General features: G+C 39.0%; 1 protein-coding gene across 11 annotated transcripts in view; it reads left to right on the forward strand.

Annotated features, from left to right (window-relative positions):
* The window catches only part of ANKHD1 (ankyrin repeat and KH domain containing 1), a 188,612-nt gene that overhangs the window by 99,606 nt on the left and 61,069 nt on the right, over window positions 1-27,937 (forward strand). For 6 of the 11 annotated variants that reach the window (XM_050962505.1, XM_050962501.1, XM_050962498.1 and 3 more), the window contains exons 11-15: window positions 14,540-14,599; window positions 20,374-20,461; window positions 21,308-21,435; window positions 21,664-21,807; window positions 23,258-23,360. In XM_050962505.1, the coding sequence (XP_050818462.1) occupies window positions 14,540-14,599; window positions 20,374-20,461; window positions 21,308-21,435; window positions 21,664-21,807; window positions 23,258-23,360 (523 nt within the window). Of the gene's footprint in view, window positions 1-14,539; window positions 14,617-20,373; window positions 20,462-21,307; window positions 21,436-21,663; window positions 21,808-23,257; window positions 23,361-27,937 lie in introns of those variants that run through there. The other 5 variants (XM_050962500.1, XM_050962506.1, XM_050962507.1 and 2 more) reach the window with 2 other exon arrangements.

Genomic DNA, 27,937 nt, shown 5'->3' on the forward strand with positions numbered 1-27,937 from the left:
TGGATTTTGTAATAGTTCCCTCTTGCCTTTGGCAGAATGTACCATGGGGCTCATTACTCTGCAAGGTATAGTTTTTGTCTATTCTTTTAAGTATACTAGTCTTATTCTTCATCTATGTCCCAGAATCCTGAGTTTCCAGTACTGGATTAGAAATTTTTGGGACTACTACTCTGCGTTTTAAACTTCATGGGCATTAACCGCTGCCCATTTATATTGAGTTTTTTAATCTTATTGATCTTTGGACACTGTCTATCATTTTGGTATTCTTTCTACAGCACAGCTTTCAAAATTTAGACTGTGCAACAAATGCCTTCCCAAAGGGCGGAGTATATTGGAATTTTATACCACATCCCTGCTTCCACATCCTAGTAAATGTCTGCCTGCCTTCTAGGCCACTTCCATGGTTTTCCCATGTTACTCCCAGGTTGTGTGGTGGTGTGTTCTGCATAGTATGTCCATTAAACAGTAAGTTAGATTCCTGTTTTGGATTTATTGATTGCTGCGGCCAGTCAGCTGGAGGCTTAAAATTGTTGCTCCAGTGTACCTGCCAGCTTCAGGGATCTAACAATTAAATTTTTTTAAGTTGTGTTCAAAACTTAATTATGGTTTGCTTTTAATAGTCCTTCAGAGGAGCGCTAAAGCATTCTTGTGGATCCTCCACCCTTTCCAACCTTGAACCTTTCAGTCTCCATCCTTCTAGGCTGAGGCTGTCTTTGGAGTCCATCAGCACTGCTTATTACTTTCTTTGCATTTCTTCAATAGGTTTAAGGTGTTAGCTTTCTCCCTCTCCCACTGCTTATAGCTCTTTCACTAATTTACAAGTAGCTCAGGGGATTGGAAGCCTGAACTTTATTTATAGTAACCTGTTGAAACTTTGAACTTGAATTTGTTAAATTGACTCTCACTACAGCACAGCCACACTGATTGTGGAAGCTACTTACATTGACTTATTTGTAGAAAAGCAGTATTAAAAGATATGTAAAGAATATCATTACAATAACTTGAGTCTACCAGTCTTCAGTGTCCTTATTAAGCTGCTTACATAACCACTTAGATGTTTGTTGAAGCCCACACTTGAAACAGCAGTTTTAAAATTACATTTGGTTTTAAAAGGTAATCTTAAAGTCATGGCTGTGATGCTGCACTAGTGAATTCCAAAAGCACTGTTCTTTTAGAAAGAGAATTTAGTTTCAGACCACCTCAGTTTTCATAGGCAGGCCAGGCTTTTTCTCTCAGCAGCAGAGGGAGACTGCTCCCTCCTAGCTCTCATGAGAATTGGGATGCCACTATGCTTGGTGTTCTGTGTCCAGCAAAGGAAATAACATATGCTTGTGAATAAACTCACTCATCTTTAGTAGCTTATCCTAATGTATTGACATCAATTTAAACCCAATACAAAGAGTGAGTATTCTAGTTACATATATCACCTCATTACTGTAGTATCTGAGAGTATTGTAACCTTGTAATGTGTGTGTATTCTAAAAACCCATGTGAGATAGGGGAGTGTAATATCTCCATTTTACAGATGGTGAAGCAAGGCACAGGGAGACTAATTTATTGCTGGGTTTTTGTGGCCTTTTTCAGGGATTTGAATTTTTTGTGGGTGATTGCTTTAGTTATGGATGAATAATGTAGGGTTCATTGCATCCTGTAGCCCTACCCTTAAACAATATTTTGTGCCAGCTAAAGGGGGGCAGAGCATTTATCCACCCAGTGCCCAACTCCTCAGTGATGCAGGTAGCTGCAGAGAGGTCCAGGTTACAGCAACTGACAAGCACTAATGCCTTGACCTCTAGAAGAAGGAAGTATTTTCATCAACTAGTCTCCAGTTCAGTGTTGCTAACTACCAGGTATAGTTAGTAAATTATGACTTCCTAAATTCAGAGACAAACTTGCTTAGGAAGACAGGGCTCAGTTTCAAGTCCTCATCGATAAAGGCAGTCTGGTGAATAAGACATGACTTCAAGTGGTAGTGGATGTGCTGACACTCATCTGGAGCAATTGCCACAGCTATGGTCCATGAGGTTTGAATCATGGCTGTTCTCTTCTGGGTTCCCCAGGGAGGTCCAGAATACTATCAACAATTTTGCCCTTTTGAATCTAATCTCTTCAGTGAGAAGACAGTCACTATACTTGTAAGAACTCAAGGACAACCCTCTGCTTCTTAGGTTTTTACACCCCAACCCCCAAAAGAAACACCACAAGCAAACCTATAGGCCCAGACCTCCCCCCTGATCAATCTATCACCAGTACCCTTAAGAACCACCGTGCAAGCAACAGAGCATTCAAAGACCCAGGTACATGGCTTCCTCCACCTCTACGACCACTACCCAGCCCCTCTCTCTGTCCAAGGGTTTCTTTTAATGGGACGTTCAAGGACCACATACAGCTATTGATGCCATGCCATATTGCTCCCCCGCCCAAAAATCTTTGGAGGCTGCCTTACCCATTCCTCACACAACTGGAGGGCAATAACAGACAAGTGGTTACTAGACATCATCCACTCCAGCTACACAGTTGTTTCTCACCTCCACACCACAAACCCCTTTTCCTGGCCCCTTCTCAGGCTCTACTCCTGGGGGATCTTTTATCAAGAAGTGAACTCTCTTCCAGAAAAGGGCTGTAGAGCAGGTGCCACTTTAACATCAGGGAATGGAATTCACACTTCATAGTTTAAAAAAACAAACTATAAAAAAAACAGAGGATGGAGACCCAATTCTTGATCTACACTAACTAAACATTATTAGCAAATCAGAATTTTGCATGGTAATTCCATCCCTGGAGGAGAATGGGTGTCCCTAGCCTCTGTTTGCCAGAAGCTGGGAATAGGTGACAGGACAGATCACTTGATTACCAGTTCTGTTAATTCCCTCTGAAGCACCCGGCACTGGCCACTGTTGGAAGACAGGATACTGGGTTAGATGGACCTTTTGGTCTGACCCAGTATGGCCATTCTTACGTTCTTAATACATGGTTTGTGGTCCTCGACTTGAAAGATGCCATTTTCATGTGGATATTCAGCATTCCCACAGAATTCTTAAATTTGTGGTAGGACAAGAGCATGTCCAATTCAGAGTACTTTGATTTAGCCTGGCAGTGTCACCCAGGGTCTTTATTAGCCTTTTCTCTGGCAGCCTAGATAAGACACAGTGGCTGTACCACCTTTCTTTATCTGGATGACTGGTTACTAATAGGGCAGATCAAGCCATGACGTCCAGTTGGCAACCCTATTATCTTACTCCACCTTCTGGCATCAATGGGGTTCTGTTTGAACAGAGAGCACTTTGACTTCCACAAGGACTATAGATTTCATAGGCTTGACCCTAGACTAATTATCAGGAAAAGCCTACCTCCCTACAGATGGTTTATCAGGCTGTTCATAGCTGGAAAACTAAGTCACCATCAGACCTTGCACCTTCCTTGCTAGGACACTTGGCTCCATGTGCATACATGATGCTGTTCACCAGATCATGTATGCACATGTTGTTGTCTGCAGGTGTGGCTTCACTTTGTTTACTCACTGGACAAGGACAATGTGAATACATGGGTAATGATCCCACCACAGGCCAGAGCCCCTCTGGCATGGTGGATGACAGTGGATCCAAGTGCAAGTCTTCTTTCTTCCATCCGTCTCCAACACAACCATAATCACAGATGCATAGGATGGGGAGCACATATGGACAATCAGTGCACAAAGCACATGGTCCCTGTGGGAGTCCAGAAGATATATCAGTGTCCTGGAGTTGAGGGCAGTTCCCATAGCCTGCAACACATTCCTCACCCTCATGCAGTTCTGTCAGATGTGACAATATATTTTTTTATATAAACAAAAAGGGTGGAGTAAGATCTATTCATGTGTGTAAGGAGACAGTGAACTTATGGAACTGGTGCATGAAGAACCACATCACACAGTTGGTGACATGCCTACCGGGTGAGCAAAATACTCTAGCGAACTATCTCAATAGGCACTTCTCCCTAGACCACAAATGGGAAATACCTAATTCTGTCTTGACCGAAATCTTCACCCAGTGGGGAGCATTATCTTGGGATCTGTTTGCCTCCCACACAAGAAATTCAGTCTCTGCTGTTCCAGAACAGCATTAGGGTAAGACTCCAGGGACGATGGCCTTCTGTTATCCTGGATGGACTGTCTGAGGTACTTCCATCCTCTTTCACCTCAGGTTCTCTGCAGAATTCACAATGACAGGGCCAGGCTTGTTCTCATTGCATCCAATTGGCCCAGACAGTTTTGATTTCCAGACCTTTGACAAATATCAGCCCATCCTTCTATCTACATTCAACCTTTTCCATATCTGTTCACTCAGGGCAAGTGCAGGACCAGACATCCCAGCCAAGACCCTCTTCATCTCACAGCCTGGTATTTGGATGGGCATCAGTTCTGGAACTTTTCTATTTGAAGGCCATCTGAACGATCCTTTATCGCAGCAGAAAAATTTTCACTAGAAATGCTGTTTAGCTAAATGGAAGCATTTCTCTACCTGGTCACAAAGAAATCCGTTATCACCAGAATCGGCAGATGTCCCAGTCATTTCAGATTATCTTTTGTGCCTCAAATTGTCAAGGCTTTCTGTTAGCTTGTTGAAAGTCCATCTGGCTGCAATCAGTGCCTTGCCATCCTCTCATCCTGCCACACACACTTACCCTACCACAATTAGTTCTTGAAGGGTCTTATTAGAACCTTCCCACCAGTGATGAAACTCATGCCACAATGAGATCTTTGCTTTGTACTCCCAATTCTTACTAGACCATGTTTCAAACTAATGGCCACGTGTTCCATGTCACTTCTCCATGAAGGTTTTAGTTGCTATCACATCAGCCAGACAGATGAGCTAACTGGGAGCACTCATGGCAGACCCAACATACACCATATTTAATAGAAAAAAGGTCTCCCTTCATCTCCAAGATAATTCAGAGTTTCAGACGAACCAACCTATTCATTCACTATATTCTTCCCAAAGCCTCACGCATCCACTGAGAAAAAGAGACTGCATGCACTCAGTGTCAGACAAGTTGTGGCCCTTTATCTGCGGAGAACAAAGCCAATTAGTAAAACACTAAGACTTTGTCAGCTATGGCAGAGTTATGAGGGCAAGAGTTATCAGCCCAGAGAGACTAAGTGGAATCTCTGCATCACTCGGTTTATTATCTGGCCTGTATTCCTCCCCGAACAGGGTGAAAGCCCAATTGACGAGAGCCCAAGCAATCTCCACAGCATCTCTTTTTGAGAAGTGCCAATAGCAGACATTTGTAAAGTGGCTATCTGAAGTTCCATCCACACTTTTATGAAGCATTACAACCTGGTCTAGTCGTCTTCAGTAAATACAGCTGTCAGGACAGCAGTGTTACAGACTTCCATACCAATTGCATCTTGCACCCTGCTCCTATTTGAATACTGTTTACCAGTCACCCCTGTGTGGAGCCCACATGGGGACCAGCACTGAAGAAATGGAGGTTTCTTACCCATAACTTGAGGTTCTCTGAGATGAGTGGTTCTTATTTGTATTCCTCTACTCATCCTCCTTCCTCTCTGGTTTGGATCCTATTTGATTCATGATAAGAAAACTGGAGAGGTATTGGTCCATACCACCCTTTATACCTCGTTTTGGAGCACAAGGAGGGCAACAGCGCATGCATGGACCAGTGTATGCTACTTGCTACAATTCTCTGGTCTTAGGCATGTGGCCTGCATTCTAGAGCCCTGTGCGGATACAAAACTTGTATCCACATCCAATCCGCAAACATGGTCAGAATATGGGGAGAGCGTGTGGTCTTATAGTAGGGATAAAGGAGAGAAGACCGAACTGGGGGTGGGAGTGGGGGAATCAAATCCATATCTTAGATGTCTGTATACTAATGCAGGAAGTATGGGGGATAAGCAGGATGAACTCAAAATGCTAGTAAATAAACACAACTGACATAATTGGCATCATAGACTTGGAGGAATAATACACATGACTGGAATATTGGTATAGAAGGATACAGCTTGCTCAGGAGGAGGGACAGGCGGGGGAAAAAAGGGAGAAGGTGTTGACTTATATATTAAAAATGTATACACTTGGACTGAGGTTAAGATGGAAATAGGAGACAGCCTTGTTGAAAGTCTCTGGGTAAGGTTAAAAGGGGTAAAAACAAGGGTGGCGTCATGGTAGGGGGTCTACTGCAGACCACCTAACCAGGAAGAAGAGGTGGATGAGGCTTTCTTTAAACAGCAAACAAAATCATCCCAAGCACAGGACTGGATGGTGATGGTGGACTTCAACTACTCACCTGTTGGAGAGAATAACACAGCAGGGCACAAATTATCCAACAAGCTCTTGGAAAGTATTGGAGACAATTTTTTATTTCAGAAGGTGGAGAAACCTACTGGGGAGAGGCTGTTCTAGATTTGATTTTGACAAATAGGGAGGAACTGCTTGAGAATTTGAAAGTGGAAGGCAGCTTGGGTGAAAGTGATCATGAGAGTTCATGATTTTAGAGAGTGCTAGGAAGGAGAACAGCAAAATACAGTGGATTTCAAGAAGGCAGACTTTAGCAAATTCAGGGAGTTGGTAGGTAAGATCCCATGGGAAGCAAGTCTAAGGGGAAAAACAGTTGAAGACAGGCAGTTTTTCAGATGCACGTTATTAAGGGCACAAGAGCAAACTATCCCATTACGTAGGAAAGATGGGAAGTCTGGCAAGAGACTGCCCTGGCTTACCCAGGAGATCTTCAATGATCTAAAAATCAAGACAGTCCTACAGAGACCATTAGGGATGGTCTAGACAGTATTTGGTCCTGCCATGAGGGCAGGGGACTGGACTCAATGACCTCTCAAGGTCCCTTCCAGTCCTAGAGTCTATGAATCTATGAAAAAGTTGAAACTGGGTCAAATTACGAAGGATGAATATAAACAAATAAGTATGTAGGGACAAAATTAGAAAGGCGCAAAACAAGATCTAACTAGCTAGAGACAAAGGGTAACAAGAAAACATTCTACAAATACATTAGAAGCAAAAGGAAGACCAAAGACTGAGTAGGCTTGTTACTCAATGGGGGGTAGGAGGGGTGAGAACAATAACAGGAAATATGGGAATAGCAGGGGTTCTTAATGACTTCTTTGTTTCAGTTTTCACCAAGAAGTTGGTGGTGATTGGACATCTAACATAGTAAATACCAGGGAAAATGAGGTAGGATCAGAGGCTAAAATAGGGAAAGAACAAGTTAAAAAATACTTGGACAAGTTCGAAGTCTCCAAGTCACCAGGGCCCGATGAATACATGCTAGAATACTCAAAAAGCTAACTGAGGAGATATCTGAGCCATTAGTGATTATATTTGAAAAATCATGGAAGATGAGGGAGATTCCAGAAGACTGGAGAAGGGCAAATATAGTTCCAATCTATAAAAAGGGAAATAGAGACAACCCGAGAAATTACAGACCAGTCAGCTTAACTTCAGTACCAGGAAAGTTAATGGAGCAAATAATTAAGCAATCAGTTTACAAATATCTAGAAGATAATGTGATAAATAACAATCAGTGTGGACAAAGAAGAAATCGTGTCAAACCACCCTGATAGCTTTCTTTGACAGGGTAACAAGCCTTGTGGATAGGAGGAAAGTGTTAGATTTGGTATATCTTGACTTTAGTAAAGCTTTTGTTACTGTCTCGCATAACCTTCTTATAAACAAACTAGGGAAATGCAACGTAGATGGTGCTAGAACATACCATCCCTCTCCACCCTCTACCAAACAGAGGCTAGGGACACCATTCCTTACCCAACCTGGCTAATAGCCATTAATTGACTTAACCTCCATGAATTATCTAGTTCTCTTTTAAACCCTGTCATGGTCCTAGCCTTCACAACTGCCTCAGGCAAGGAGTTCCACAGGTTGACTGTGCGCTGTGTGAAGAACTTCTTTTTATTTGTTTTAAACTTGCTGCTCATTAATTTCATTTGGTGACCCCTAATTATATATTATAACTTATATTATGGGAACAAGTACATAACTTTTCCTTAATCACTTTCTCCACACCACTCATGATTTTATATACCTCTGTCATATCACCCCCCCTTAGTGTGCTCTTTTTCAGGCTGAAAAGTCCTACCCTCTTTAATCTCTCCTCATATGGGACCCGTTCCAAACCCCTAATCATTTTAATTGCCCTTCTCTGAACCTTTTCTAATGCCAGTATATCTTTTTAGAGGTGAGATCACATCTGTATGCAGTATTCAAGATGTGGGCATACCATGGATTTATATAAAGGCAATAAGATATTCTCCATCTTATTCTCTGTCCCTTTTTGAATGATTCCTAACATCCTGTTTGCTTTTTTTGACGCCGCTGCACACTGTGTGGACGTCTTCAGAGAACTAGCCACGATGACTCCAAGATCTCTTTCCTGATTAATTGTAGCTAAATTAGCCCCCATCATATTATATGTATAGTTGGGGTTATTTTTTCCAGTGTGCATTACTTTACATTTATTCACATTAAATTTCATTTGCCATTTTGTTGCCCAATTACTTAGTTTTGTAAGATCTTTTTGAAGTTCTTCACTGTCTGCTTTGGTCTTAACTATCTTGAGCAGTTTTGAGCTACTATAAGGTGGGTTCAAAACTGGTTGGAAAGCCGTTCCCAGAGAGTAGTTATCGGTGGTTCAGTTGTGCTGGAAGAGCATAACGAGCAGGGTCCTTCAGGGATCAGTCTGGGTCCCGTTCTGCTAAGTATCTTCATCAATGATTTAGATAGTGGCATAGAGAGTACACTTATAAAGTTTGAGGATGATACTAAGCTAGAGGGGTTGCAAGTGCTTTGGCAGATAGGGTTAAAATTTAAAATGATCTGGACAAACTGGAGAAATGGTCTGAAGTAAATAGGGTGAAATTCACTAACGACAAATGCAAAGTACTCCACTTAGAATGGAACAATCAGTTGCACACATACAAAATGGGAAATGACTGACTAGGAGGAAGTACTGCGGAAAAGGATCTGGGGGTCACAGTGGACCACAAGCTGAATATGAATCAACAGTGTAACACTGTTGAGGGGGGGGAAAAAGCAAACATGAGTCTGAGATGTATTAGCAGGAGTATTGTAAGCAATACTCCATGCTGATTAGGCCTCAACTGGAGTATTGTGTCCAGGTCTGGGCGCCACATTTCAGGAAAGATGTGGACAAATTGGAGAAAGTCCAGAGACGAGCAACAAAATGATTAAAGGTTTAGCTCTTTACATTACTGAAGCCACAACCACTTCACTAAAATGATCAGACCACACACTTGTCAGTTTGTAATAAGCAAACACAATGCGACAAATGACCAAAATGTGTAATACCTGTTGTTTGCTGAGTGTTACGCCATCTGTAAAGAGATTTTCTTGCTGCGTCAATATTTTTTAAAAGAAAACTTAGTTCCTGTTTGTCACTTGCAACCAACCCACATGTATCCTCAGCAGAGTTTTTGCCCTGGACTTTCAGATCACTAGTTGAGACCTCTACCACTTGAGCTACAGTAATAGCTGTTCTTCTCTCTTTGTATCAGCCACTGGAGAGGAAATGATACCCACTTTCCCAGTGGGTTTCACAGTTATTAGCTCAGAAGTAATAGAATGCTGGAAATCAGGACTCCTGGATTTTATTTCCGCCTCTGGGAGAGGAGTGTGATCTAATGGTTAAAATAGTAGTTATAGATGGCCTAACTAAGCACTTAGATTTGGCAAATTTTATTCTGAGCAGCAGTGTCTGCATGCCCTCATGGAACATAGCCACTATTTTGTTAAAACAATCATACTTCTCTCAATTTTTAAATGTGACACAAGCCATCAGAACGTGACCCATGAAAAATTCTATGGATGAGATTGGATTCTGTGCCTCATGCTGCTAAGTTACCTTTGGCAACCTATATTATCTTATTTGTAAAATTACCTGTGTGATACTTGAGAAACAAGGTGGGTGAGATAATATCTTTTTTTGGAGCAACTTCTATTGGTGAAAGACTAACTTTCGAGCTTACACAGAGCTCTTCAGATCTGGGAAAGGTAGTCCGTGTCAGCAAAATACAAAATGGAACAGCATAAGTAGTTAACCTGTATTGGAAGAGACTAATTGAGGTGAAGTGGCCAGTTGAAACCTCTGTAGTCATAGGACAAAAAGAGACGTTAATGGGTTACAGATTGTTGTAATAAGCCACAAATCCAGTGTCTGTAAGTCTGTGATTTTTAGTGTATAGCAAGATCCCAGGCTTGTGTTTTGAAGGTGTGCGGGTTTCCTTTGAGGCTGAGGATTGAGAGGTCAGATAAGGAGTGATCGCTTTGTGAAAAGTACTCACCCACAGGTAATATGATGTAATTGTCTTTTGTTGTTTTTGTTTTTTTTTTGTATGAGTTCATGATGATTGTCCTGTTTCACCCACATAATTGGTATTGGGGAATAAAGAGTACATCTACACAGCAAGTAAACACCCATGGCTGGCCCATGTCAGCTGACTTGGGCTTGCGGAGCTGTAGAATTGCTGTGTAGGTGACCAGGCTCTGAGACCCCACAAGCAGGGAGGGCTCCAGGGCCTGGGCGCCAGGCCAAGCCCAAAATGTCTGCAGCAGTTTTTAGCCCCTGAGCCTGAGAGCTCACTCAGGCCAACCGTGGCCTTGCCACGGTCTTTTATTCCAGCATATATATGTACTCTTAGTGCATTGGGTGAAGCACACCACATGTTGTGATAGGTATGTGTAGGATCCATGGATCTTGAAAGCTGTGTTGTGGCAGGATATTGTTTGTCGTAGCAGGAGAGATACTTCTGCAGATTTTGCATCTGTTACAGTGGGATTTGTTTCTGCTTTGAGATGGTATGGCCTGTTTTTTAGGGAGCTTGCTGCTGCTTCTGATGAAGCTGCAGAAGTTGAGGGGGTTGTTTTGAAGGCCAAAAGAGGTGGCTTGAAAGAGATTTTTCAGATTGGTCTGTGTTGAGTATGGTTTTAATTGCTTAATGATACACCGTATGGGGTCCAGTGTGGGGGGATACGTGACAACTAGGCTGCTGTGGTTGGAGGGCTTTTTCCATATTGAAGCAAGTACACTGAGGTATTTGAGTGGCCTGTTCCATGCTGCAATCTACTTCTCTGATGGAATGCTCTGGTGTTTTGTGTGGTAAGCTGTGTATCCTGGACTTTCTCCTTGGTGCATATTCCGTGGTATCAGAGTGCTTGGCTGCATAAAACTAATTTTTTGGTGTGTTTGGGATGGCTGCTGGATCGGTGAAAGTAAGTGTGGTGATCTCTGGGTTTCTTGTACATAGCTGTCTCTAAAGTTCCACTGTTGAAGCAGATCGTGGTGTCCAGGAAGTTTGATGCTGATATGGGAGTGCTCTCGAGAGGGCTGAATGAATGGATGGGTAGTGGTGGGTGGAGTTGTGGTGAAAATCTATAAGGAAGTTTAGCTCATCTGTCCAGAAGATAAAAACATCATTGATGTATTTCAGGTATAGCATTGGTTTTGTGGTGCATTTGTCCATGAATTCTTCCTCAAGGTAGCCCATGAAGAGAGGTTGGCATGCTGGGGAGCCATTGTGGTACCCATTGCTGTTCTTTGTTTGGACAAGATGTTGGTTGAATATAAAATTGTTCTAGGTGAGGATAAAATGGATGAGTTTAGCAATGTTTTTGAGATGGATATGTGAGTGTTGTCCATTGTCTTGTAGAGATCCGCACCAGGCAGCAGTAAGAGATGTTAGTATATAGGGAGGTGACATCTGTGGTGGCAAGGATGGTGTTCTGAGGAAGGTTGTTAATGTTTAGAGTTTCTGGAGGACGCTGACCCTTTATGTGGTCAGTAGCTTGAGGATGGTTTCTATGAGTCCTGATACTGCTTCATTAAGAGTGCCATGGTTAGATATGATGAGTCTCCTGGATTCCCTTGTTTGTGTATCTTGGGAAGCATATAGAAAGTTTGTGGGGGACAAGGTTGTTAGTTTCTCTTGGAGTTGAGCAGGAAAGGATTTGATGATATCCTTAGATTTCTGGGTTGTCTGAGTTCTTTGGTGGTGTCAAAGAGTTGTAGGCTTTGTTAACATAGTCATCACAGTTGAGAACTGTGATGGCATCCCCATTGTCTGCTGATTTAATTGCTATCTGGTGGTTGGATTTCAGAGACTGTATAGTTGTCCTCTCAGCACTGGCGGTGGGAGTATATGGCAGATGTGATTAGGGACTTTAGTCAATCAGTGTAATCAAGTGTGTGATTTTTGTCTGTGGTGGAGTGTTGTCAGATTATTCTTTTTTCTTATGACTGTTGCCGGGGAGGTGGTAGTTCTAGGTGATATTGTTGTGAAAGAATTCTTTGAGGTGAAATCAGTGAAAGAATTCTAGTTCTCCACATATTAGTATAATGATAGGTTCTGTGATGAGGTAGAAGTTCAGTCCCTTGAAGAGTACAGTTAATTTGGCTCTGGTTACAGGTAGTTTTAATAAACTGATGTTGGGTTGTCATGGGATGTCTGTGGTTTGTGAAGTTGTTGCAATTGGTTCCACTTTGCTTTTGTGTTGGATGGCTGTCATCAGATTTTTGTAATAGCTATTTTTGACTTCTTGCATGATCTCCAGGTAGGCTTCCTGATTTCTCCCCTCCTCCCCCATCTGTGTGTGAGAGTATGTGATTATTTCTTGTTTGAGGTGGTCTCTCGTGGAGTATGAGAGTTGCAGGAGATGATTCCTCAATTTTTTGGAGTCCTGCAGAGCTGCTCAGCATATTTGGAGTTGTATGTAGTGGTTAGAGGGTTATAGATGGTGAGTCCTCTGGAGATGTTTTGTTTCTTGCATTTGCTCAGGAAGAAACTGTTTTGCTTCCTTTCTTCATATTGGGGAGTTTCCATTTCAAATGGCAGAATTGAATATCTCTATTGTTGCTTGCAGTATTGTAGCCATGTTGGTCCCAGGATATTAGCAAGACAAGGTGGGTAAGATAATCTTTTATTGTACCAATTTATGTTGGTGAGAGAGGCAAGCTTCTGACTTTACGCAAAGCTGCTCCTTCAAGTCTGGGAAAGGTACTCAGTGTTACAGCTTGATTGTGTATTTCCTGAGAGGTGGGTGTGAGGCCTGCTGGTTCAAAATTAAGGACTGAAAAGTACAAAAATACAAACAGTAGTGAGTGCCAAATGAGATTTTTATCTCCTGGCTCCTAACTCAGTTTACCTTCCTCTAAGCTAGAAGTGAATTTTGTTGGAGATTTCTTCTCCTAACCTGAGGTCTTGATTTAGCTGAAATGCAGTACATTTGAGAGCCAGCCTTTTGACTCTCATTTCCAATAGGACTTAAGTCATAGGTTGCCCTCAGGGAAGATGCTGGCCCATATTCGTTATGATTTAGTAAGGAGAGTTAGGGAGCAGCAGCCAAGATTTCTGGGGAGAAGATACAAGCTGCATTGCTGTGGTCTTTGTAGCCTGTGTAGTTCTGCACCTTCAGCAGAGACTACACTGCTCTGTAGAGCTGCAGCCGGCCCAAGGGAACAGGTGCAGCACTAGGGAGGATCCCCTGAAATATGGGCACTTTTGTGCTGCAGTTCAGGAGGGTAAAGAGAGACCTGCAAGGCCCACCCCCCCCCCCCATATACAGTAGCAGAAAATCCATTCTTCCTTTTCATCTCAAACACCCATGCTTCCTCCAAACCATGGAACGCTTGCTTTTAAAAACCTAGGAAATTCTATAACCACCATGTTTAAAAGGGAGTAGAATTGGTTAACTGATAGCAACTCAGCTCAAACCCTACAGAGTAAGGAAATGCCAAGCTACGGGACACTTCTTAATCATACCCTAGTGCTTACACAATTTTCATTGACAGGTTCTGCACCATCACAGGGAAATTCTTTTTGCTTCCAATTGATAAGAAAACGTACTACACATTAATTTCCCTCACACCATAAAGTAAATCCTTAATATCAACCTTATGTTTTCCTTAGATACATCACACTGCATACTTAACCTTTGTATATATGTCAACCTGAGTTCTTGCTAACATTGTGTAGGTTGTAAGTAGGGCTTTGCATTATACATTCAGGGAGATTAATATGTTTTCAGTGTGATGGACTGAAAAGTAATTGTGGTATTTATTTTTTTTCTTTTGGATGCTGGTTCTAGACTATCTGGGGAAGATGATAGAGGATCCAGGGTTATTAGTAAGAATATTCATGTTGTCTCTGTAACAAAAGAACTAAAAGAGTGCGCTCAAAACATTGAAACGGAATTATTGCAGTCATATTTTTGGCTGTGCTAGGTCAGAATATGTGGTGACTGAGTGTGACCAAGAAAGCATCTGGTAATTTGCACCAGTGGATATTGTGTGTAACTTTCACTAGCCACGTGAGTCTAGGTGGCTTAGATTGAGGCTATGATGAAGAATTGCATTGCTTGGTTTAAAGACTAGTTTTGTCCTCAGGCTAATTCAGCTGATGATGCTGACGAACTGAAATTGTAATCACCAGGTCTTCACGGCCAAGTATTAATTTTATTTGTAGAATAAGATCCGTGAGTTCTTCTTTTTCCTTCCGCAGGACAAGCAGGAGGACTTAAAGAAGACTATTTTGGAGGGCATAGAGACGGCCAAGCATCAGGTGAGGTTGGCCTTTGATGCTTGTAAGCTAAAACCTCAAAAATAGATGTTCACAGCAAGCATGGCTTACGGTATCTAGATTTCATCAGAGGTGCAAAGACTTGCTATGTAGTGTATTAAATCTCCATCATTGCTCTACTTTTTTTATTTCTTTCTCTGCAGTCCTTTGGCTTGATTTCTAATCCCTTTCTTTCTTAATTACTACCCTGCTTCCTCCTTGTATATGAAAGGGTCATCTTATTAAACCAGCTTTTCACGAATAGTGGCTACAACAAACTCTTTACAAATAATAGGATCACTATATCTCTCTATAGGGTCTCATAGTTTTCAGTTCTCTTAACCAGAAATCCATTTAAGTTTTAATGTGTGTTTGTATCCACCTCATGAAATTTGTCTGTAGAGGACATGTTACTGACTTTTTTTTATAACTTTGAGTCTCGTAGTCAGAGTTTTGTCTTGAGAATATTATAAAAAGGGGAACAAAATTAATAAAAACTCAAATTTTTCAGCAGGGGTGGGAGGGAAGGACAAGAAAACATTCAAAATAGTTTTACTTAAAAATTCTTCAGAACAATGCGGTAAAATATTTACCCTCAGAGGACTTGAATTTTTAGCATTTTCAGGGGAATTAGAACCCTCATAAATCAAAGGGTCTTGTTACAAAAGAATTTGAGAGAGATCTGGTTCCATTCCTTATCAGATCCAGAATAAAATCAAAATCTTGTAATGAACATGTTAAGTAGTAATATGTCTAATGATGACTATCTCTTTGAAGTTTGAACACAGCAGTCCACTAGAGCTCTTGAGAGAATTTTTCATATTTATCCAGGAATAATTAAATTGGAGAGAGTTCAAATAAGAGCCAAGAGTATGTCTTATAATGATGGACTATGATCTATTCAGCTTAATAAAGAAAAGGTGAAAGGGTGACTAGATCAGTCTATAAGTACCTACATGGAGAACAAAAATTTGATAATGACCTCTTCAGTCTAGCAAAGATATAATAAGATCAAATGGCTGAAAGTTAAATCAGTGTGCAAATTTTTAAGTGAAGGTAATTTACCAAGCAATTTTTGAATTAAAATTGGCTGTTTTTCTAAATAAACGTTCTAGTTCAAACAGGAATTAATTCAAGGAAGTCACTGCCTTTATTACATGGGAGATCAGACTAGTTTATCACATTGGACCCTTCTGGTGTTGTAATCTGTTATAACATAGCTACAGTCTAAATGTGGATATGTTTCATTAATTTGATGATTGGCTAGTCAAGGATATCTTTTTTTCAGAAGCCTAACAATTATTTTACTGAATTATTGAAATCGCAAAGTCTTGGCTTCGAATTTATATTGGCCTTGTTAGACACTTGATATAAAACCTCTCATGTAAGAACCTGAGGATGAAGTATCAAGGATAAGGGTGATATCAGCAACAATAATAAATATTGGGCCTATTGTTGCCAAGTCCTTGGAGTTTACTGCTAATACACTACAGTTTCTCAACCTGTATCTAGATAACTCTAAGTAGTATCTGGTGTAGACAAGGTTTTGTTAGTCAGTAGATCACTTCCTACAGAGTTCACATAAAATGCAATGTTGGCTTTTGTGACAGCTCAGTCACCAGTAAAATGGTTTGATAATACTTAACATCCCAGCCCATAGTGGAGCAATGTGCTGATTAAAATAAATAAATAAAATAAACAAAAAAAGCCCTCACATCCCTGCCCTGTACTAAACTGATTCTTAGGACCTTGCATTTTTCAGAGACTGTGGCAGTAGCTTTACTTGTAGAAGCTGTGTGTTTCAGCTGCTCATTACTGATCCTTTCTATGACAGAGTATAAAGTAATGAGGTGATTTTTGAATGTGCACCCAAAATTCCTTCCAGAAATGCTATCTGGCTTTTCTGTCTTGGGATAATATTTTCATCTGCCATCATGTCTATCCACATGGATCCTTGCTCCATAAATGTTAAAATGAATTATATAAGATGGATTTTCTAACTAATTCAGATGTCTAACTTCTCTTGACAAAAGTTGGGTGAGAATCTAGAGAAAAATAACTCATCATTTCTCTTTATTTTTATCTGGTCATGTTAAAGCCTGTTCTGTTAATAGACATTGGTAATGAAAGCAGGTGTTGCAGTTTGAAATCTATTAATCCAGCTACAGGAGTCTTACTGCAAATTTAGCAAGCATCATTGTGCACTGCCTCTTAAGGATTGACCCAGTGTCTAGATGCTGCACTGGCAATTCTGCAACACCTTTCTGAGAAGATTATCTTGAGGAGTGTCATCTTTGGCATTACTTTGTCTTGTATTCATCACTGGGACACCTCAAGATGAAAGAACTATTGTAAATGCTTTGTGTTATAATCAGTTTCATGAGGGTTTTTTTACATCCTTTGAGCTAGTTTTGTGGGATAAAACTAATGTAGGTCAGTTATTTCTAGCACGTGTGAGAACCCTGGCCTCCTCATGCTCTGTATCTTGTCATGCTATTTTGTTCTGTTTGAATTCTTGTTACTTTTTTCTCATTTAAAAAAAAATACCAGTTTTGCTTTTCCAGTAGGATATTTTTGTGATTTTGCCCATTTGTTTTATTCCATTGTATGTTGCTTTAGATTCTGATAAGACACTTATGATTGCATCCCCCTTTCTCTTTACTCACCAAAGTATGGATTTGTCCAGTGGGAGTAATTACATATTGGAGCTGCTATCTGATAGTTATTTGTAATCTACACAAATTCACCTCCCTTGGAAGTTAGGATTCATTCTTTAGGCAGTTACGGCTTCAATATTTGAAGCCTTGTATCAAAATAAACAGGCTATTGTTATTGAAACTGTTACAGTTTTATGTAAGCTCCCTGATAGCTCATGTCTGTTACTCCAAATAGAATGCAGCGTTGTAGCTGTGTTGGTGCCAGGATATTAGCGAATCATGGTGCATGAGGTAATATCTTTTATTGGACCAACTTCTGTTGGTGAGACACAAACTTTTGAGCTACACAGAGCTCTTCCATTTCTGAATGTGTCTGTCACAACCCACAGCAATCAGACACACACATTCGGCAGTCTCAGAAGTAAGACTGGGGACTGAATGGACATAGAATGTAGACTGCCTTCTCTCCCCTGGAGGTGACCATTCTCAGTTCTGGCTTGACCCATATATTGGGGACCATGTTTGCAATGGTTCTGCTGCTGCTATACCTTTGCTGTGGCTAAATAGAGGACTGAAGTTTCTACAGATGGCTGGCATCTTATAACTGCATTAAATTAAGTTTAAAAAAAAATAAAATAGTGTATGCAGTGTTGGGTTTTCTGATAGAAAAGATGTTGTCAAAGTGGAGTCAGATGGGAAGAGCTACCGAAATGAATAAGGAGTGGATACTGAAGAAATACAATAGATAAAATGAATAGTTTGGCCAGATGGGAGTTGTGTGTGTGTTTGGTGCTGCAAGTATTTGAAGTTTGTAAACACCACGGAGGATCAGGATTCGATTGCTTGAGGAGGTGGGTATAATCAAACCAGTATATATAGAATAACTGCATGAAATTTAAGTAAAGGAAAACTTGCCATGGACATCAAGAAGTTTCCCCAGCAGTGACATCTCTTAGACTCCCAAGCAAAGTACTAATGGTTTATTGCTAGCCATCTAAAATGAAACAAGACACTTTAACATACTACAAGACACAAACTTGCACTGTCTTAGAGTTAGAAAATTCCAATTAACCCGATTTATTTATTTGAGTTCTTTGATTCTCGTAGTATGGAGATTTTGAGACCTTGCATCAGGAATTGAGTTTGGACAACATGGTTTCTGCTCATATATTGAAGTTTTGTGTATTTTAATACATAGTGCATTGCATCTCAAAGTGCATTTTAAAATATCTTCACACAGTACAAATCAAATGAGTTCTGCATGTGGAATGGAGGGGCAGCTGCTAATTGCATAACAGTCGCAGGAGGTAAAAATTGAGGCCAAAGCACCAGAGCAAACCCCAAATTTTAAAGAATATACTATTGTTCCTTGCATATGCATGCAAAGCATGCATTACTTTGATTATTAAGGTCTCATGAAAAAGAGCCTTCCACAATAAACTCTGTGGAACTCAGTGTCTCTGTCTGAATAATAAAAGACTGAGTAAATCTGTTTATAAATTGACTCTGGTAGTTGCAGGGAGTTCAGGTGTTTTCTGACTTGAGGATCAAATCTCTATGGCTTCCTCTCTTGCAGCATAGTATTGCGCATGAATTATATGTATGTAGCAATAATGTCATGCAAAATAAGTTAGAAGATCAAGACGCAGTGCACAGAGAACAGACGTGCATCTTAAAGCAATGTACAATAAAACTGTTGTGTCTCATAAGAAAAATTATGCCAGACCGCTTTTTCCCTTTTTCAAGTGGTGAGAGGAGACAAGCTCAGTTTTTTAGACTCTTCATAATAGCACATGACTGATTTGGACCACTAAACTTCTCAACAGGTTTGGATTTGCCATCACTAAAGATTCCCCTTCTCAAGTGCATAATCAAATGGTTAATTTTCACTAGACACCTGCAACCTAGCAATGGGGATGTACAGGATTTTCAGTCAATTGAAGGAAATGGGTAGGGTTGGATACAACTCTCATAAATCCAGCATTAAGCCTTCTCAATCTAAAACAAGAAAGGAGAGGTACTCCTACTGTTCTTAATCATCTCCACTATCAGATATTCAGAGAATAATGAAGTTTAAACAGTGAATTAGAGATTATTTTCCTATAAACTGTTTAAATAAAGTTCCTAATGCATTACTGAGTTTTATTTTGAAGGGCACATGTACACTCTCTCATGGACAGGACACTTAATCCCCTTGCGGTGTGGGGTGGGTCCCCATCACTTGCCAGCACTCTTTATGTGGTATCAGCCATTCCTGTGTAACTGGCTGGTTCTTTTCCCTCATTGGCTTGTGTTATCTCAAGGGTAGAAAGGGTTGATTACTAACTTCCACATTCATCTCTCTTGTCAGTTTTCTGAGCATCTATAGTGTCTCTTTTCCAAAATCTTTCATGTCACTCATGCTTTAACTTGGGCTGCTCATGTTAAACTTCAGTTTTTGGAGACAGCATCTGATGGCTCTGAAGAGAATCTCACCATTGACCTTCAGATTGTTCCTCTGTCTTTTCAACTCCATGTTCTCTAATTCTTCTTTTCAGAGACCAGTTACCCTCTCATTATGGCTCATAAGGCTATTTGATGCAATCTTTGTTGCATATAATTGAGTTTTGTCTGATTTGTGAGTGATAATCCCATTCCAACATGTTACAATTCAGAAGATTCAGATGTTGGCTATTCTCCATAGGTTGGCTTAGCTAAGAGATTTCTCCATTCTTGTATCACTGTATAATTGTGTTCTCAATGTTCTTTTGCTGAGAAATGGCAGCCTTTTGAACAGTGTGTATTGGAGAAAATTTGATGCAAATGATTTGTTTAGAGGTAATGAAACTGAACGAAGCTAAAAGTCAGGAAACTTTCCAGTGAGATCTGTGAAATTGTGAGGGTGATGATGTGACGTTTTTAGTGACCCTTTCCAATGTAATTCACTAACCAAATAGATTCATTGGGACCTTTTTGAGAAATTAGCTGAAAATACACTGGTGGGGATTTATACAGAATATTCATTAAAATTAATAGAGCAGTGTAAATCCCTGAAGTGAAAATTTCAGCCACTAAGACTCTTGGTTGATATGTTTTGCCAGTATTTATAACACTTTTTTTTAATACACCTTTTTATAACAGGAGCATGAATCTGAAGGTGGAAGGACACCGCTTATGAAGGCTGCAAGAGCTGGTCATTTATGCACTGTACAGTTTCTTATTAGCAAAGGTAAAATATTAGTACCAACTTCAGTGTCTGAAACATCACTTAACAGTTCTATTAAACTTTCGTGTTATGGCTTTAATACCTACTAGAATAGAAATTTTCCTTATGTCATGTGTTAGGTTTACAGGTTGTGTGGTAAGTGCTCATTTGTGGTGAGAAGATTTTAATTTCAGTTAACTCATATTATACAGGTGATTGCTCACTTCTGAGTACAGAAATACTTTATCGAAAATACTTTCCACCAAATTGTACTGATGAGTAAGGCAAAAATGTCAGTCAGTACATGGTTAGATAGTATTTCTAGCATTTTATTCTAAAAATGTTTTGCAGTCAACTCTTGCCCAGGAGTACTCCTGGTTTAAAAAATAAATAGCCCCTTACTATGAAAGGATTGTGATTCTTCCTTGGAATATAAAAATAAATCTTCTAACAGTTATTTTAAGTGTGTGAATACCCCTCCCTTTGCTCACTTTAGAGTGACCAGACAGCAAGTATGAAAAATCGGGATGGGGGTGAGGGGTAATAGGAGCCTATATAAGAGAGAGCCCCAAATAGCGGGACTGTCCCTATAAAATCGGGACACCTGGTCACACTAGCTCACTTGCATTGCAGTATGAATGTACATCTTTTTATGAAACTCAGTTTATCTCAGAAGTCATCCTATTTTTACTTCTGAAATGTCTTTGCCGTTATGTTATCCTCATTCTGATTTTTATTGTAACTAACTTGCATCCTAGATCTGAAATTCTATAATACACACTCAAAATCAGAAAATACACCAGCTTTGTTGTTTAGAATTTAAACATGAAGAAATTCCTGCTAATTCTGCATAAGCTGTTTTCTTCATAGGTGCCAATGTTAATAGGGCTACTGCTAATAATGACCACACAGTGGTGTCATTGGCGTGTGCGGGGGGCCACCTTGCTGTTGTTGAGCTCCTCCTGGCTCATGGTGCAGACCCTACTCATCGACTTAAGGTATTCAATTTAAATTATTCATTGTGATTCGAATATACTCACCTTTCATAATTGCTTATCCTTGTACATAACTTGAAACTAAAGTACTGCACAGTTGACTTTGATTAAAAGGGAAGGCTGGACAATTTTAAACTTAATTTCACAGAAAAATCTCCATTTTTATATAGCACAGAGGCTAGAAGAACTCCCCTTACTGTTGCATTTTCTGTCTCCAAACTCTCACCCCAGGATGGCTCAACAATGCTCATTGAAGCTGCAAAGGGTGGACATACAAATGTTGTTTCTTACTTACTGGATTACCCAAACAATGTTCTGTCAGTTCCTACTGCAGACATGTCTCAGCTCACACCACCTTCTCAGGATCAGTCTCAGGTAAGACATAAAAGTATAATTAAACATACATTTATTTCCACAACAGAAAATAAAACTTTTTAGTAAATTTTTTTAACATTTAATAAATGGAAACAAAGTTTAGTGGAAGTAAAATAAAGATCAGTGACACTGATTTTTCTACGTTACATATTTAGAAACTTATCAAAAGGGGGACATGAATGAAGCTTTGTTTACTTAGGAGTTCCTGAAAAATACACATGTATATTGTCCATCTTACTTTTAATAATTTCTGTTCCCTAATAAGCCCAGTCCAGATACAGCATTTCTAGGCGACTGTTGCACTTGATTGAAATTACTCAGCCTTTACCCTCTTGCCTCAGCACTCCTAAAGCCATGTGATAATGCACTGGAAACACTGATGCTAGTTTTCCTTACATATTGGTATCTTGTGTAAAGTGAAAGGCAGCTTATTGCATGTACCTGGGATTTTCAAAGTGGCCCAAGGGAACTAGATTTTCAGTAGGAGTTGGCCACCAAACTCCCTAAGAATCTTTGGAAAACCCCAGCCTACAAAGAGAACCAAGAATTTAGTTGATAGAATACAGTTAGGAAAATAAAAGATGCAGATAAAATGCAGTTATATTCAGCATTTAAAAAGCTGCATATATGATGTCTAGGCTAATACTGTGTTCTAAGTACTTCCAAAAACTGGCAAGTTTAACATGAAGTGGTTTCAAAGGCAAGAGTTTTTTTTATTTGAAGAAAACCACCCAAGTGCTGTGACTGCACTGGTTACTACATATACAAGTACAGTGTATGATGAAGTTTCACTGAGCAGTGTCTGCCCTCAGTAATGGCTCTCATTAAGTGGAAGTGATCACTTTATAAAATTTGATAGCTTCTATTTTAAAAAAACACTTTCCCAACGGCGTTTGGCTGGCAGGATCTAATAGGCCAGTAAAATACTACTTTGGACCAACAAGTGAAGAATTACAACTCCAATTGAAAGTATTGTGTAGCAGTTCCTTACTGTTTTTCGCATGCCCCTTTTCCTGCATATGATTCGAAAAGCTAATGGAATTCTGATCTGTGGGCTTGTACTGGATACAAGTTACCTGTGTGCCTAATTTCCTAACTTTTTTTGTGGCTACTGGGGCCTTTGTACTCCTCAGAATCCTAACTCATGAGGCAATTTATTTCCCATCTTTCTGGGTATGAAATATTGGATAGTACAAGAACAAGTAAATGTTCTTAACCATTTTGGAGGTAGAAGAGGGGAAAGAGAATGGTTAACTTTGCAGTTAGTATATTAAAGATGAAACACCTTACTTTTGGAAGTTGGTATGTTAAGGGATAACATGCAGTGCACAGTTAGCAGCTGAGTGGAAGGGAATGTATGCAAACAGAAATGTGCTTCTAGATTAAGTTAAGAGACTCTTATCCATTGAAAACTAAAACTGAGACAAGTTCTTTCTGAGTTGATTTTTAGGTTCCACGTGTACCAATGCATGCACTTGCCATGGTTGTACCTCCCCAGGAACCTGATAGAGCTCCTCAAGAGAATTCTCCTCCACTCTTGGGAGTACAGAAAGGTCAGTATGTGGCCACTTGAAAGTATCTTGTTTTAGAACCTTTCAGGATTGGGGGAAGCTTTATTGTAGTACTTCTGAAACTAATGTATAGGTCAGTTCTCACTTCATCAACCCTTAAACAATTGTAATACAGGTGTAGTTCAACCAGGAGCACAATGTTCTCTGTAATGTGTAATTCATATTTATTTCATTGTGTAATATAGAACATTAACATTAGTTACTGATCATGCATATTGAAGGAATTACTTGAAGAAAACAATCAATTATTGAATTTCTATTTGAACAGTTTATTAGTATGAGTGCGACTTAACAAAGACTAAGTACTGTACACTGATCATTCTAAATTAGTTGTAATTCTTCTCCATATACTCATTGCATCAGCCCATTTTCTTTCTAAACTAGTGACATGAGTTATGTATTGCCAAAACAATTAACTGCAAAGCTACTTATAGAAGATTCCTGATCTTGCCCAGTTTAAGTTATGGTTATGTCAGGGTTTTCATTATAAGCAAGGCTAAACTCATTTTCACAAAGAAAATGGTATTTTCAATAGCTAAATGGCAAATTTCATGGGTCATCTTTTTGGAAATGGATTCTGCATTGTGATCTTTTTTTCTGCTAAGCTAGTTCAGTGAGAGAAAAGCAACTCTTGTGGAGAACTCCAGATGGAGGTTCTTCAGGCCTAATAGCTCTAAAGGGTTTTTTTGGGGACTTTGGGAAAGGATTTTAAAATATCAAAATAGGATTGTTAAGGTTGCAGTAGATGGGAATCATATTGACTAGGCATTAGTCTTGTTTAATTTTTGAGTGCAGGAAGGAGCTCCCTACCTCAATGACAGACACAACACAGGAAACTGACTATAGTAAAAATGTGAAAACTAAGATTGAATATGCAACCCTAATTCTCCATTCTGTGCAAATGTGATATGTATTGATTATCTTTATATAACCTTATTTCTCAAATACAACTTATCATAGTGTGTTTTTCCTACTACTTTAGACATATAGCAGATCTGGCCTAGTGAATTGAGACCAGACTAGGATTTAGGAGACCTGGATTTTCTTCCCAGCTTTGCCACTGGCATGTTGGGTGATTTTGGGCAGATCATGTCCCCTTTCTGTGACTCAGTTTCACCATCTGTAAAATGCTTTGAGATCTGATGATGAAAAGCACAGTGTAAGAGCTGGGAGGCATTATCCTTACTATTTATGATATCTGAGCCTATAAGTATATACTGGCATAGATAAATTTACAGCTAAATTAAATATTAGTGATCAGTGGTATTTCAGGATAAATATTCTTCTAAAAACATAACCAATCCTCTTAACTGGCATATGGAAACAGATTTTTGCATCTGATGGAGAGTTTAGTTTCATTTTAATTATCTGAGAAATTAAATACATTGATAATATACTGATTCAGAGCAGTACTGTATAGGCTTCACTTCTTTATAAACGAAATTTGGATGCAATTTGAGAATAGGTCACATGAGAAAATAAAAAATAGTTATGCTTATACAAAACATAGTGGGGGCTGGGGGAGGAGAAGCATATTGTCAATGCATCTCAAGTATTTCACTGAGCAGCAGCATGTTGCTGGGATTGCTGTTCAAAGTGTATTGGTCCCCAAAAGAAAACATGCAATTTTTAGAGAAATACTTCATAGGTTCTGATTAAACTAAAGTACATAATATCTTTGAGGAGAAAATTATACTTTAAAATTAAGGTAGCATGTGTAACCTCTTAAGTGTATCTAAGGCTGTAGAAAAAACTATACTTTGTGTTAAATAAGTAGTATGTGGTCATATAAATAGTCTATCCTGCATATATACAGTATTTAGCTCTTGTATAGTGGGGTACAGTAAGAGTTGTGTATTAATCTATAACATTTTCACTTCCTAACTTTTGACAGATCATGTAACATTAATGTTACATTTAAATTTTTTTTTTGTGGTTTCTTTTGCTGGGGAACAGGCAGTGCATTTGTAGTAAAGGATACAATCAGAGGCATACTCATTATTCCAGTGAATAAAAATGTAGTGACTTGGTCAAGCTTTTAGGTCATAGCATTCACTTGCAATAGGAAAATACTTTTTTATCCAAAAAGCTTTGACCAGGTCTCTAACAAGGTTTACACAAACTCTAAACTAGCTACTTCAAAATGAGAGGCATGTGATTTTTCTCATTTGTATATCTACCAATTCCAGGTCTACCCATTTTTTCGAATCAATGTATTAAACTTTTGCAGCAAATATAATAGCAACACTTTTCATAATAAGGAGTTAGCAAATTAAATGTTGAACTAGTAAAATCAAATTTATTCACTGTCTTTTACTTTTGAAGTGGACTGTTACTAGGACTTTAAAAAGCAGTTTGATTTAGATCTCAGTGGCAGATTACCAGGTTAGAGATGTAGGAGAAGAGTAAGATTTAACATATAATAACCATTGTACAATTTGATATTTATCAAAATAATTTAATTATAACAGCAATATTTAGAAGAAAATTAACACAGGTGAAAGAAGTGAGAACTGGCAAAAAGGAAATGGAAAATGTTCAGATAAGTAAGCTATGTCAGGGTAGAAACCTGATGAACAAGAATGTAGAGAAGAATCGAGTGAAGTAAAAAGGAAGGGTCCACAGTCTTCAGAGGAGTATCTACTATAGTTTTTAACAGATATGGTGATAGGTGCATTAGAAATATTTAGATCAGTTTTTGAGAAAACTAATAAAGGTCACGATCAAAAATTAGTTATAAGCCCTAATTTCATCCCTTTTAAGTTTTGAAGAGGAAATATTTGAGACTGAATTTTTATAGGTGGTGTTGGGCTGAAAGACCATCATTTTTATTTAGCTTGAAGAAAGCATTAGAAATCAAAGAATTTGGGAGAAATTACATATTAATACTTTTAGTCTCTTTGCATGTCTATTACTCATCTAATTTACCCACATAAAACTTAAATTGCAATCTTTTACTCCTGGTGCAAAGGAGCTATTTCAAATATTGAAGTGTAAGAGTTTTTGTGAGCTGTAGTACACTGGTTGATGTCCTCAACAGTATGGAATGAGAACTGCATAGTGGTAATAAGCAATACTAACACAACCAGAGGACGTTTTCCTTTAGCTACAATGGTGGGGACTGTACATCTGAAGTTAAGGGACCCACACTGTATCCATGCATCAGCTTAAGTACTCACTGGCCATGGTGTATGGTGCAGTGATGACTGTGAAATCCTAGGTGGTCATGGATCTGTTACACAATGAATGGCAGGCTATGCATGTTGTGATGATGCAGAATTGTAGTGACTTGTTATGCTGCCCTCTGGACTAGTCTTGCAAAATTGTCATGAAAGTGTTTACCTAGCTGATAAAATCGGCTCTAATTCTGACCTTGATAGAAAAAGTAACTAGTTTCTTCCCTCATGAAAAAATACTGTCCTGCAATAAGGAAGCAGATAAAATTTGGCCAGGCTGACCTAATGGGGGATCTTTTAATAGGCTTTTAACAGTAGTTTTACTACCTTGTAATAAACAACTGTGTTCCTGACCTGGTGTCAGGATTAAGTCTACTAGACATTCTGTTTTAGCCCAGAGAACTTTCCATTCATTTCCCCTGCAAATGTAACATGTTAGTCTCAATTTACATGTACTGTTTGGCACATGTTTGACTGTACCAGTTGTCAGTCCCCAGCAGATAATTATCAATCTCACAATTTATGCACCTAACTGTTTTGAGTGCACACTTAGATGTAGATTTTTTTTAAAACAAAGGCATTTTCCTCTCTTCTCTCTTGCAAAAAAGTTAATTTAAAGTTAAATTATTGCCACTTTATAAAAAGCTGTCAGAGGATGCTGTCGTTCAAAAAAATCATAGCAAAGTTTAGAAAAAGATATAAAGCTGTCAATTGATCATTATTCTTTTACAGTTAATTTGTAAATGCAACCTAATGTTTAAGAAAGGGACCTTTAAATTCCCCTTTGCATTCTAAATATTATTCATAGAACACAAATATGCCAAGTTAATTTTCCATGGATTATAGTCACTGAATGTCATCCTTTATATATTTTCAAAATTTAATTTAAAAATGTAAATTATGAATTTTTAAAACGATACACCAAGAATATGTATAGCTAGTCCTTAGAAAAGCAAATTTCTTAGCTTTAAAAAATGAAAATATTTAATTTCACTCTAGTACTAAAATGTTTTTAAAAATTATGAATAAATGTGAAATTATATTTTTGAATTTGAATTGGTAACTGTGTAGGCTTTTGCTAAGTAAAAGTTCCACTTTATAAATAAGTAGTTTGGAATTATTGCACTTATAAATTAACTAATATTAATATTGATGAATTTAACTGAGAATATCCAGACTTATCAGTGTTTTATCACTATTCTATTGTTTTTTGAGATGGGAAACGGTTTAGCAACTTTCACTGGGTTCTCATATGCTCTTGATCAGTGAGTATAAGAGTGGGATAGCAGAATGCTGTATAAGACAAGTAGTCTTCCACCAATGTTCCTGTATTAAATTAGAGGAATGCTACAAACAGCTATACCAATGTATATTCTCTATTCC

This window comes from Gopherus flavomarginatus, chromosome 7 (genome assembly GCF_025201925.1).
Source record: "Gopherus flavomarginatus isolate rGopFla2 chromosome 7, rGopFla2.mat.asm, whole genome shotgun sequence".
Lineage (NCBI taxonomy): Eukaryota > Metazoa > Chordata > Testudines > Testudinidae > Gopherus > Gopherus flavomarginatus.